We start from the raw sequence: 13692 nt of genomic DNA, 5'->3' as shown, positions 1-13692 counted from the left end.
TGGTCCAAGGTCCAAGTCATTTCTAATTTTGTCAAGTCGAAGTCTGAAGTCATGAAAATCATGACTCGAGTCTGACTCGAGTCCAAGTCATGTGACTCGAGTCCACACCTCTGCCCCCTACCCTATGGTATGTGTGTACACTCTCTCACAGAGGTATTTATATGATTGGAATTCCTAGTCTCTTAAGTTGTTACTCTAAGCTTGGCTCCTGAAAGTCGACACCAAAGTGAAAAACCAAAGTGGGTAGATGGATCTAGAAGGTTTTTTTTTCAAGAACCTGAATTAGAGTACCATTGTTATTACTGCAAACAGAGAGCTGTTTGAGGCTTGTCATTACTGTAAGATGGTGGTGAATTTAGTCACCCTTTTGGAAACTGCACCTAAGGACAGTGTTCTTAGGCATTTGAATTTAGTCATTTGCACTGATTAGGACATATTCCCAATTCTCTTTAAGATCATTAACAACAAATGATTGCATTTGCATCAGGAACATCAGCAATATAGAAACTTTTGGCTGGCCAAAGTAACATACAACACACAGAACTAAATGGTTTACCCTGTAAGTCTATGTCTATGTACGTTTAAATATTTCTTATATAACTTATCATATCTGAAAGAGATGAAACATGGCAAAGACCCATTTAAGGAGCATTACCCAAAGACACGTTTGTGCATTCTTTTAATTCTTTTCCAAATCTTTACATAAGTGCTCTTTGTGCTGTGATAAGAGACCTCACTATCAGCTGAAGGCATTCAGATATCAGGCTGTGCAAACAGCAGCCACTGATGTTTGATGGGTCCGGGCCAGTGCTGTCTGAACAAAGAATAGGGACCAAATATTTAGTCTGAGAGAGACCAGACATTCAATCACATGAACACAGAAAAGGTACACACACAGGCATAAACTCACTCACTCACTCACTCACTCACTCACTCACTCACTCACTCACTCACTCATTGATATACATACACACACTTACACATCACTCACTGATTCACTCACTCACAGACACACACACACACACACAAGGTACAGTAATGCTGTTTGCACCAGATTGGGGAAGGGCTCAGCACATGTTTCTTTTAGTCAGAAGGCAATGTGTGTGCTGCAGCTGTAACTTGTTGAAGCTGTTGGGGATCCCTCCTCTCTGCTTGATTACACTGCGCTACAGGAAGTCATTTCTGTGCTATCAAATGGATGCTTTTGTGGCCCATTCTGGGAACCGGGACTTGCCAGGAATGGCTTTTCCCGCTGACCGAATACAAAAGTAATTTGCTTTCATTTAGCTGTGGGCAAATCTAATCTGCTGCGAGGCAACCTCTATCATTTTTGGTAAATTGAGGTGGGAAGGCGCTTTGCCCCATCTGTGCCACCTTTTAAGCATGTGGAGATCAAAGACCACTCCAAGGAGAAGTATACCCAGTAGGCAATTGAAATAAAGTACTTTAAAATGTCCATCTCAGAATATGAAGCCACAGTCTTCCTAATGCTCAAAAGCAGTAATGCAGGCTAATCAATAGAATGCAACAGTGTGGATCTTCACTACACAACACTCTTGACGCAGTAAAGCTGATGCTAGCAGGATGACTGGCAACTCTTTAGTATGATGATAAGGCAACCTCATGATCATCCTCTCAGAATACATGGGATTGGTTATGTGGTTGCCCAGTAACATTGTCCCATGCATTAATACCCTAAACATATAGTCAGGGCACGTTCGTAAACTGCCACACTGTGCTCTCCGAACACGGTCTGGCACTTTGAGACTTTGGTGCTGGAATTGTCATCTGTTTATTCAGAGCATGATCTGTGCTCTCCGAAAGGACAGCATGGCAGAGCGTGATGTCAGTCAAATTTGTGTGTGTGTGTGTTTGAGCTCTGGCTCCCCTCCAGTAACACTGCACTGGATGTTAGCGTTACTGAACTTTGGTCAGGATTTGCCCCCCCACCCCGTTGAAACTCTACACCGCACTTGTGCCATTTCCCTTTACAAATATTCTGGTTCATATGCCAAGGCACTTTGGTGTCTGTGTGTCTGAGTGGGTATGCACATGGCTGTGTGTTTTCTGTGTGTGTGTGTGTGTGTGTGTGTGTGTGTTGACAAGAAGTTCAACGTGTGGTTTTATAAGAGAAATATACTCTTAGAGCCCTTTGGGTATATTTGTGCAAATGTGTGTGTTTATTATGTTTTTTTTCACCGTGTGTGAGAGTGTATATTTGTGTAGCCTGTATTTATTTATTTGTGTGTGTGTGTCAGTGTGTCTGAGTGACAGCTGCACATGACAGAGCCTAGAAGGTGCTAGAAGGTTCTGTGGGGTCAGACCTAAAACAGAACCAGGCCACGCTGAGTCAACCCAGAGTCCCCTCACCTGCTGGCACCAGTGTTCTGTTACCGCGGCAGCACCGTGCGGCCCCGTCAGCACCCCGTTTGGTCCGGCCCGGAGCATAACTGCCAGGCAGCAACCTCAGCTCTGCCAGTAAGAGCCCTCCATTGCTCACAGATTAGGGGATGATGCCAGCTTGGCATACTCGCCTGGTGCCCGTATGGCATATGTGTTGGGCGACGTCAGATGAGCCTATCGGAGACAAAGTGCCCGTGGTATGAAACTGCTTTGCTGATGATTACTTGATCCAGATGCCAGAACGTGTTGCTATGATCTGTGATGTCCAAGTTATTCTAACAAGTTGTTTTATCCTGTTTGAAGAGTCATTTGTCTTTCGCCTTTGAATATTTATGCTGTACAATATGCTGAAGTATAGACTGTCTACAGGTGCCCAGTCAGTGGAAGTTTCCTTTTGCCTCTGACCATTGACCACTTGATAAGTATAGTAAGTATATATACTTTTTTGATCCCGTGAGGGAAATTTGGTCTCTGCATTTAACCCAATCGGTGAATTAGTGAAACACAAACAGCACACAGTGAACACACAGTGAGGTGAAGCACACACTAATCCCGGCGCAGTGAGCTGCCTGCTACAATGGCGGCGCTCGGGGAGCAGTGAGGGGTTAGGTGCCTTGCTCAAGGGCACTTCAGCCGCGGCCCACTGGTCGGGGCTCGAACCGGTAACTCTCCGGTTACAAGTCCAGAGTGCTAACCAGTGGGCCACGGCTGCCCCCTGATAGTATGTTTTACAGAGAGATAATAGATCTAGAGGGATCAATTGATACAATTAGATTGTAGACTGTGGTCTTCTACTGTGCGTTGTCTGTGTAGGTCACTGAACTAAGCTTAAAAACAAATGCTGTTACTCAATAGCTTTTGGTTAGGTTTCTGATGCTTGCGGAGGTTTATGATGCTTGCTGCTTGCCTCAACATGATCATCATTTTCTATTTCTGTGGTGTTGTGCCCGTGTCCCAATAGATCATTTCTGTTGATGCTGTGTCAGAGCAGCCCACGTGTCGGATGTTGAGTGCGCTGTGTATTTGTGTGTTCATGCAGCTGACACCCATTTGTCAGTTTATGGCAGAATTCTGCACCTCTCTCTCTCTCTCTCTCTCTCTCTCTCTCTCTCTCTCTCTCTCTCTCTCTCTCTCTCTCTCTCTCTCTCTCTCTCTCTCTCTCTCTCTCTTTCTCTTTATGCCTGATATATAGCCTACCTCCGACATGCTTCAGGTTTGAGTTTCGCTCTGATGGGGGTCCTCTTCCCAGAGCTGATGTCCTACTGGGAAGCCAGGAGAGTGGCATGCTCCTGCTTGAGTAATGAATTAGCCCATACCCAGAGAGTCCGCCATTTTGAGAATGTCCACCATTAGCACACGGGTCAACGCGTCCAGCTTCACCTGTCTGACTCTGGTTGTTGAGGAGAGTGATGATGGCATGATGGATTAGGTTGCCTGTAATGCTGTTGTTGGTGGGAAAGGTTGACACTATGGCTGTTGTCATGCACTAAATCTCTTTGGTGGGCACTGTAGGTAAAGGTCATTGTTGTATGTCCCCAGGGAGAAGAAAATAATGCCGTTTGAAACTAAAGGTTTATTTTAGTTTTTTTGTGAACACTGTTGGAATGTGATGGTGATTGTGGTGAAGTGCATGTGCATAGTGCCTGAATTCATGTACCTGCTTATAGCGGTCCAGTTATTACATTAACACCAACACACACTGCTCAAATAGAAGTCACAGAAGAAAAGCTTATAGCATACATGTTGGGTAGAATAGTGTAAACAGGGTTAAATGTTATTTCTCTATACCTTTCTGGATGCCTCTTGATATGTTTCAAACTCACCCAGCGGTCACTCTGGTTTGGCTCACAGTTTGGTGAACGTGCAGATTGGTTGGGTCAAGTCCCATGGGGACGGCTGTAAGATCAGTACTGGGCATTTATCCCTCTGATCACAAACAGGAAGCCCTTCCCTGAGAGAGGCAGAGAGAGAGAGAGAGAGACTGGGTTAATTACTGCCCCCCCCCCCCCCCTCTGTAGCAGCATTTGGGCTCTTGGCCTATATTCTAGTTTTTCCCCTCAGTGTGACTTGCATTCTTGATTTGCAGTCCTTGACATTATGTGCTACTTGGTACAAAATCCAAATGTATTTATGCTCATGTTTTATCATCTTCAAACGTAGTCAGTGATTTGCTATTCACTTTGCTTTTCACTTTTAACTGTAGTCTGAATATTACACAAGTGTCTAGTGTGAGTCATGACATTTGCATTTGTAAAATGGAGGAACCACTGACTTGAAGATGAATAATCTCTTGTCTTGATTGCCTTGGTTGTAAATTGATTAGGCCTAATTCTAACGCAAGGATTATAGTGGGTCATTCCGTGTCAAATCACCCAGTGGCTGGCAGGTCACCCTCTCCCAAAAAATCTGAAAAAAATCACAGGTGTTTGTAGACCAAACCTATGCATAAATCTTAAATAGTATATCTGCATCACTAATGGTTCCAAAACTACAGCCCTTTGAAGTTTCAAGTAATTTTAAGCATCATGGTGAACAATCCTTTTTGTTCAACTTCCAATATTATTGGCTCTTTTGCCAATAGAAACCCATTGTTTCTTGAATATGTTCCTTTATGACATTAATTCTCCAACTTCTTTCCCAGATCACATGGAGACAAAGCACTGATCTCCATCTGGATGCTCTTTGTCTGTGTATCACAGAGGACTGCATCCCATGCATATGACGACGGATATAGACTTTGAACCAGCTGGCTAGTAATTACTTAAAGTACTCACATAGGCACTGATAGGTTGGAGCTGGTGTAGAAAACTTGTTACAAAGATGGTAATTATGCTAAATCCTCTTGTATGATGCATGTACGATGACCAGTCAGTCTTATGTGTGTATAATTTACTTGATCAGTTTATTTTCTCTAAATAAGATTTATGTATGAGTAGTATGTTGTTCATGTTGCAATAATTCAGCTATGAACCATAAACTGTGTGTTTAGATTGGATATGTGCAGCAAACAAGTGACTCTCTTACTCTTCCATTGACTTCCATTGTATTAAAAGTGCACCACGTGTGGTGCAAAGTGGTACTGCAGATCCAGTACAAATTCAGTGGATTTATAGACAATATTTAAAAAAAATCTTATCTCAATGAAGAAACTCAGCAACAAGCCCAACTTTTGGGCAGATGATCCTCACATACAGAATGATATATGGTCAAATTTAAAAAAATCCTGTTAACTGTCCACATGGTGAAATGAGAAGATGAAAACAGGCTTTTTGAAAATCAAGCCCAATTTAAAAAAAATGCTCTGAAAATATTAAAATTATAACAGCCAAAGTTAATGCATGGACAGGACCTTATAATACATACATGAGTAGGAAAAAAATCTGATGAATTTGTGTCACATACTTTTTGAATGAGAAGCCCTCAAAGGTGATGATGTCTTTTCACATTATGAATTTATAGCCATTTTCAGAGCTTTCCAGAGGGGAAAGTACACAAGATACGTCTGATCCGATTGGATTTTTTAATTCAACAGGAAAATGTACTTCTATTCATATAGTTTCACTAATGTGTGTGAAATACCAAAAGAGCCAATAATGTTGGAAGTTGAACAAAAAGGATTGTTCACCACAATGCTTAAAATGACTTGAAGTTTCAAAGGGCTGTAGTTTTGCAACGATTAGTTATACAGATATACTATTTAAGATCTATGCATGGATTTGGTCGACAAACACCTGTGATTTTTTTCAGATTTTTTCGGAGAGGGTCACCTGCCAAATTGTGCTGAAATTGGGTGATTTCACACGGAATGACCCTAGTGACAAATATTAGGCTGGGTTCATTTCTGGATTAATTAGTTGAAGGGGTTGAAGTCTGTATTTTGTCACTGGTGGCTCCTTCCAAAACTTGGAGCGGTTCTTATTATGAGTCAGTATGTTATCTATTATTGAATATATCAACATGTATAAATAGCCATCATATATGTCTGAAGGTGCTTTACAGAGCCCAACTTGAACTTGATCCGTGATCTCTAGAATAAACAGTAACATAACACAACAATGTCATCATGTTAGGTGTTTTCCTCTCAAAAAATATCCAGATAACGAAATTGTGGAGTTAAAATATCCACATATTTATTATGTGTGCACACACCTCTGGTTCTGCCGTGCTTCAGGCAGAGGCAGTAAATAGGCAGCAAGAGACCTAAACGTTTATGTGTCATGGTAAATGTAGTTACATAAAGGGCTGAATCATAGTTTTAGTATAGTCACATTGAGCTACGCAAGGAGGGCTTGACACATTTTGAGATTTTTGTAATACGATGCAAGTGCGAGTCATGTCTTGTATTTCCAACGGGGGCCCATCGTCTGCATAGCTTGTGTAAACTATGAGAGGGTTCTTCAGTGTCTGTGAGCCTTGCGCTCAATGGTGTTTTAAGCCTCCACCATCAACTTCAAGGCAGCGCTGCGCGACCGTCGACTTCAAGGCACCTGACCCTAACCATAACCCTTGACTAACCCTAGTGCCTTCTATGCAGCGCTGCTTGGAAGATGACGTTGGGGGCTTATAACACGATTGTGCGAGCCTTGTGTTGGGAACGGTGTCTGCGTAGCCTTTGCTCACCCACATGCAGCTCAGTCCACTCCACTATTGACGGTCTATTGGTGACCCCTATTATAATTCTGTTATTATTATGACCCTGTGTGTACAGCAGAACCAAACTCTTTTGTCACTGCTGTGTTGAATACAGTTCAGCTCTATTTTTGTATAGAAAACAATGGAAACAAAGTAGTAATAGAATGACTAGCAAAATGTGCAAATGGCTTGCTTTTGTGTGCAGTGTTTTTCCATTAGGAGGGAAAAATTGCCTCTTTTCTGCACCTGTCACTTGACTGACAGAACATCACTCAGTCTGTGACAGCTTGTGACAGAATGGCACTGAAATGGTATTGAATGGGAAGCTCCATCGAGTGCTGGGATCACCTTCCGTTGCTTAAATTGCGCTGAGTTGCACGCTATTTGTGTTGACATCACATTACTAAAACAACCTCAGGAATCACAAGACACAAGGGAAGGGTGGTCTGAGTAATTACATGTGAATGTGAGTGTGTGTGTGTGATGCTACTGAGCAGCCTGTAGGCATAATAGTTTTTATGTGTTTGTTTTCTTTTACTTTTAAGATTGGCAAGCATGTTAATCTATGAGCCACTCTTGCCAAACCAAGGGCCTGTACTACGAAGGGAGCTTAACCTACCCAGATGTAACCCAGGGTTACTTTGTTAAACCGGGGTTGACAAAACCTGGTTATCTTTAGTGGTGTTAATCGGTACTACGACGCTGATTATGAAGTTGATTTGTTGAGCCGGGGTTAACCTCATTGGAGTTTGTGCGCGTTCACATAAAAAGGGGTGGGTTGCAGCGCAAATCACCACTTTCAGTGATGACGCGTTCACCTTATTTTACGGATGAGGAATGCACAATTATTATGACAAGTTATGAGGAATTAAAACCCACTCTACGACAAAAATCAAATACGTCGGCAGTGAACAAAGCAAGGCAAGGCTGTTGGCAACGTATTGCAGATCGGGTAGCCTAAATTCCTAAAAGTAAATTTTTATGTCCACATGTTCTTCAAATACGGAGGATTAATAGTTTGCGGAATGTATGAGTTTAAATAATTAAATTGCTTATTTATTTTGAGTTCATAGAAATGCCTACAGATTTAACACAATTTAGAAGTGGGCATATAGATTACAGTAATAAGGATAATTGAATGTTTAAGTAGCCCCATTGACTGATTTAGTGTATGCCTAATCCTGTGAACATTTCAGATGCAACACCATTGCCAAACGCACATGGCAGCAGGTGAAAATGAAACACAAACACATTATTCAGAATAGTGGTTTATATAGTCATAGCTTGCATTAATATTTCTTAATTATGAAAACATGTAGGCCTATGCTTATAGCCTTCACAGTGTTTTACAGTAGAAGAGGAGTTGGCCATCGCAAATAATAGTGGAAGGCCGATTATGGAGGGGGTTGAGGGATGCATTCGGTCGGATTCTGGTGCTGTGGAAATATGTAGCCTTTATGTGCAGGGTACAGTAATATGACATTCAATTCAATACGTTTGTTAAAATGGTGGATTTATTCTTGCTCAGATGTTCAGCATACTGTAGGCCTATGTCCGATTTATTTTCGGACATACAGTAGGCTATTCTTGCTCAGATGTTCAGCATCACCGATGGAATACATGAATGTCCACGTACGGGTATTGCTATGAGACGTCTTCCTAGATCATCTGACAAAGATAACGAATTCCCTCGGCTGACAATCTATATCTTCATAGAGAATATCGTACGGGTAGGCTATATATATTTTCTGGCGGTCTCTAAAACCCCTCGCCCTGCGAAGAGAGTCCCTCACGATTTGCGCTCCAATGTCGTATGGATCATCCAGGTACGCCGACATGTCTCGGGAGAAATTGTTAGTGGAGGGGTGGTACTTATAAAGGGTGTGGTTAAGGGAAACCTCGGGTTAACCAAGAACATAACCTGCTCGGAGCAGGTTTGAGATGCAGCGTAAATTGCCATGGCAGCATACCTCGGTTAAAACCTATCCACCTTTCGCAGTACGAGTTAATCGGGAAGTTACGCCACACGTGATCAAGTTACTCTCGAAGTTACCCAGATAAGCCAGTAACCCCGCTTCGTAGTACAGGCCCCAAGTCTGAGTATATATATACTGTATATCATGCTGAGAAGATATAATTAAAGGAAATTTCACTGAAAAATCTATAGCTGCTAAAGAAACAATACTTCCCACATATTAAAAGGATTCATTGTCAATGTTGGAGTAGTTTGTGTAAGGTGATATGTGTTTATGTTTATTGTTGTGTTTTATTTGTTGATGTTTTTGGTTATAATTCAGTGTCATTATTCATTATTCATCTCATTATTCCTTACCTTATTCTCTCCTTTGTCCACCCAGCTTGACCATGCGCTGATCCCGGACGAGCCCCAAGATTTGGTTTTCTCAGCAAGACTGCTGAACCTGCCCAGGGCAGATGTGTGGGGTCGTTGCCCAGGAGACGTGGGACACACTGTTGAGTTCCGTGCCTGCCTGAGCCGCGCCCGCCTCTACACCAACGTCTGCAGAACACTGCTGGAGGCCGCTGCCGCCCTCGGAACTCGGAGTGCCATGCCGGGTGGCACTGCAGGAATACCTGGAACGCCTGCCAACTCTGTGGGGCGACCCATGCCAAAGGGTAAGAGGGGTGTCATACCCCAAAAAACAAAACAAAAAACCACAGCAGTATGCCCCAAAAGTCAAACTCATGCCCATACAGTTACACAAGTTCAGACGTATTACATAATTATGCAGAACAGATAAAACTCGCTAACCATTTGCTGCTTTAAGGAATTTATGGGTTAAAACTCCCAAAAAAATCATCATTCATTTGCTGCTAATGTTGTACCAGAGCTTACACAAGCTGTTTTTGGGGTCATTTAAGGAATGTAGTGGTCAAGTATTTTGTGGGTCTTTTTGGCAGTATTGGATGTAATGTGAATCTGTTTGGCAAAATGAGAATCTATGCATGATTATAGCCGCAGTTGGAGTCTCTCATATTTAGCACCAGCCATCTGGAATTGCTATTCAGCACAGCGAATGAGACAGCAGGCTGAATTGATATGTGTAATACTATTAGTTCATCTAAGATATCTTAGTTCATGTCTCAACTGAAGACTTTTTGTCACTTTTAAGTTGTTGCTTTGTGTGTGTTTGTTCTCTTTGTTGTTAGATGAGGTCTTTCTGTGGATAAGTGAAATATTCTGACAATTTTGTTTGACAGCCTCTCCTGTCACATGAGCTGCCCCACCAATAAATGCACCCTTCACTCATATTTTCCTCCACTAATTATCTGGCTGCACTCATCTCTTGGGCAGCCAAACATCTCCCCCACTCCCTTCCATAACTCTTTCTTTCTCCCTCCATAACTCCCCTCTTCTTTATTATTATTTATTATTTACTATCTCTCCCTCTCTCTCTCTCTCTCTCTCTCTCTCTCCCTCTCTCTCTCTTTCTCTCTCTTTCTATAACCTTGACATTTCTGGCTGTTCTACCGATGTATGCGAGCCCCTGATGTTGATATGGCCCACCGTAAGACAATCTCTCCCTAGGCGGCTCGGTGAGGCATCTGGAGGGGGGCCAGGTGACACGGCGTCTGGGCCGGGAGTCTCTGGGACACAGTGACTCATCACTGGGGTCTGCTCTCGCCTGTGCCCTTGCCTGGCTGCCAGAGAGCAAATAGCAAAAGCTAATTGACATTCTAAAGAACGCGTCACTATAGGGAATTCGAGCAAGCTATGGTGTGTGGGATTTGAAGGAACATTCTTTAGTTGTGAAGAAGGATGAGGTAACTTTTTCTTTTTTGTTTTGAACTCATCGGTCATCTGAAAATCTGAGTTCAGGTTGACATATAAGTATAAGTATATATACCCTTTTGATCCCGTGAGGGATATTTGGTTTCTGCATTTATCCCAATCCGTGAATTAGTGAAACACACTCAGCACACAGTGTACACACAGTGAGGTGAAGCACACACTAATCCCGGTGCAGTGAGCTGCCTGCATCAACAGCGGCGCTCGGGGAGCAGTGAGGGGTTAGGTTCCTTGCTCAAGGGCACTTCAGCCATGCCTACTGGTCGGGGTTCGAACCGGCAACCCTCCGGTTCCAAGTCTGAAGCGCTAACCAGTAGGCCACGGCTGCCCGTTAGGACAATAGGACTGAAGTCCTCATTGAATAAAAAGCAAAACAAATAAATTAATGAATGAATGAATGAATAAATTGTGACCGTGACTAAACTATGTAAAGCATGATGCATTAATATATTTAATAATTTATGACATAATATTACTATTTAGTTGTTTACTATTCAATTGAACAGAAAATTAAAACTGTTAAGTGATGAGCTACACAACTCTTGATCTTTAAAGTAAAATAGAAATCAATCAAAGGAGGTGTTTGCAAGTACATCTTTCTTAAGATGGGCATGCACTGGAATAATAAGGCAGAGGCTCTTCAGGTCAGGGAGACCCTGTGAAAACCTCATCCATATGAAGAGATTTTACATGGTCAATTTGAGGATGCTGCAAAGCTTTTGATGCCGTGGCTTACACACACACACACACACACACACACACATACACACACACACACACACACACACACATACACACACACACACACACACACACACACACACACACACACAGAGAGAGAGAGAGACTCAGATGTAGATCTTGAGTGTCTCAGAAAAGCTTCTCATCTCTATCCATGTCAAAGGACTTCATTAACCTCTGTGAGAGAGCCGAGGGTCGGTCGAGGACGTACTCTGCCACACACACACACACACACACACACACACAGAGAGAGAATGGAGACTCGGCCTCACAAGGTATACTCAGCGGGGACGGCAGGAAATGAAGTCATCAAGTGGGAATTCTCTTTAATGCCGTTATGCCGTCTGCATTAGGAGCGAGTATCCGGTCTACCTCAGTTGATTCCATTATCTGCTGTCACTGGGGTTGAAAAATGGTACGGTTTTAGAGGAGGGTTTGAACTGTTCTTTCATTCAATACGGGCAATTGATGTACCTCTCACTAGTGCCATGTCCCATGATTAATAGGAGCTGAAGCAGCTGGTCCATGTCAGGCTCTGTGAAATACTGTGTTAGAGTCGCATTTGTTTCTGTCGAGTTTTGACATCGTTTTGGCTGAGGAGTTGAAATTACCGTCAGCTGATTAGTCAGAGGGGTGACTTGGTTTAGTAATTCAGTAGAATTCCAGATAATAGAGTAATAACAGGAACAGAGGATCAACATTGTTCTATTAAAGAGAATAGCCACCTGTGAAGCGTCCTGTCCGAAGACTATTTCAATTCTTATTTGCACTATAGAAATAAGTACCATTGTTGGCATTTGGCATGTCAAAATCAGTCCAAATCCTTTTTTTAAGACAGTTCAGAAGAAAAGGGAAAGATGCTAAAGGATGGATCACTTAATGTTGCTTCTGATACTGACACACAGAGCACTCAGTTCAGTGTTGGGTCAGATTACTTTGAAATGTAATCCATTACAGAGTACAGACTACACACCAATTTTTGTAATCAGTAGTGAAATCCATTTATTATAATAATTGTTATAATTGGATTGCAAAAATAATGGAACATAATTTGAATACTTTTGGATTACTTTTGGATTACTTTTGGATTACTTCAAAATAAAAAACTCAAAAATGAAATACATTGAATAAAAAAGACAGGGCTTACAGATAGCAAGCGGCACTTGCTGCACTTGCTGCAAGGTTATGCTGGGTCGAGCGAATGGCCCAAAGATTTGTGTTGTGGTGCTATTTCTGCTGCTTTATAATACACATGTAGCCCCCACTTCCCCTTTTCAACACAAATTGCGTGTTCATATCTAAACCTCACTCCTGATCTGGGTCATGGCATCAATGCCTTGTGCTGATTTGCACACAAACAAACAGCAGCATCTTCGATTCGGGAGTCAAGCGTGCTAACAATCGAGCTAAAAGCCCGATCTGCTGGCTTTCTTTTCTTACTAGCACAACTCTTAAGGTGTTGGGAAGGAAGTTCACACAGTATACACACACTATACACAGATATGTCCCAGCTAGCTACAGGTACTCAACAGGAATAGGCCTATGAGCAGACATTGGGGGGTGTCCTCATTTTGTCCAATTTGTCCTCACTTTATAGATAACTTGTCCTCCTTTTCAGTCTGGAGTCTGGTTGGTGGTCACGCTAGTTCTTCTACATTATAGCACACATGTATGTAGCCTTATACTTCCCCTTTTAAACACAAATTATGACTATCAACTGGTCTTGTATTTCTGCACAGAACCACTCGCATGAAGTGGAAAAAATAGGCATCCATTTTATTCTCTGGGCCCTATCATGACATTCTAAAGTGCATCGTCACTCGTCAAAAGTCTATTCAAATTTAGTAGGATGTCCAGTTCACATTGGGAGGGGTTTCGTTCTCAAAAGTGGAGCGCATGGCGTAACAAGGTGTTCCTAGGTCTTTTAATCAGTCATATGGGTGTGTTTGGGGCGTAACATCATTTTAAACCAATGAGAATGACATCTGTCATTCCCTTTAACGGCGCAACGCGCGATATGTCAAATAAATGCATCGGTATTTTGGCATTCAATGGCGCATTTGAAGGAGGCTGCTTGCGAGACCTTATGGAATAGTCATTCTTAAACC

General features: G+C 42.4%; 1 protein-coding gene across 5 annotated transcripts in view; it reads left to right on the top strand.

The window, feature by feature from the left end:
• Nucleotides 1-13692, top strand: part of plce1 (phospholipase C, epsilon 1) — an 84520-nt gene that overhangs the window by 24043 nt on the left and 46785 nt on the right. For all 5 annotated transcript variants that reach the window (XR_012990147.1, XM_076298506.1, XM_076298505.1 and 2 more), the window contains one exon: nucleotides 9393-9669. Coding sequence is in view for 4 of the 5 variants with exons in the window: in XM_076298506.1 (XP_076154621.1) it covers nucleotides 9393-9669 (277 nt within the window). In the remaining variant the exon portion in view is untranslated. The remainder of the gene's footprint in view (nucleotides 1-9392; nucleotides 9670-13692) is intronic.

Source organism: Alosa pseudoharengus, unplaced genomic scaffold (assembly GCF_046254945.1).
Source record: "Alosa pseudoharengus isolate Yale_2024_CS ecotype anadromous, Long Island Sound unplaced genomic scaffold, YU_APseudo_1.1 YU_APseudo_1.1_scf_21, whole genome shotgun sequence".
NCBI lineage: Eukaryota > Metazoa > Chordata > Actinopteri > Clupeiformes > Clupeidae > Alosa > Alosa pseudoharengus.
The sequence above is the reverse complement of the archived record's forward strand: the minus strand, read 5'-3'. Positions and strand labels throughout refer to the sequence as shown.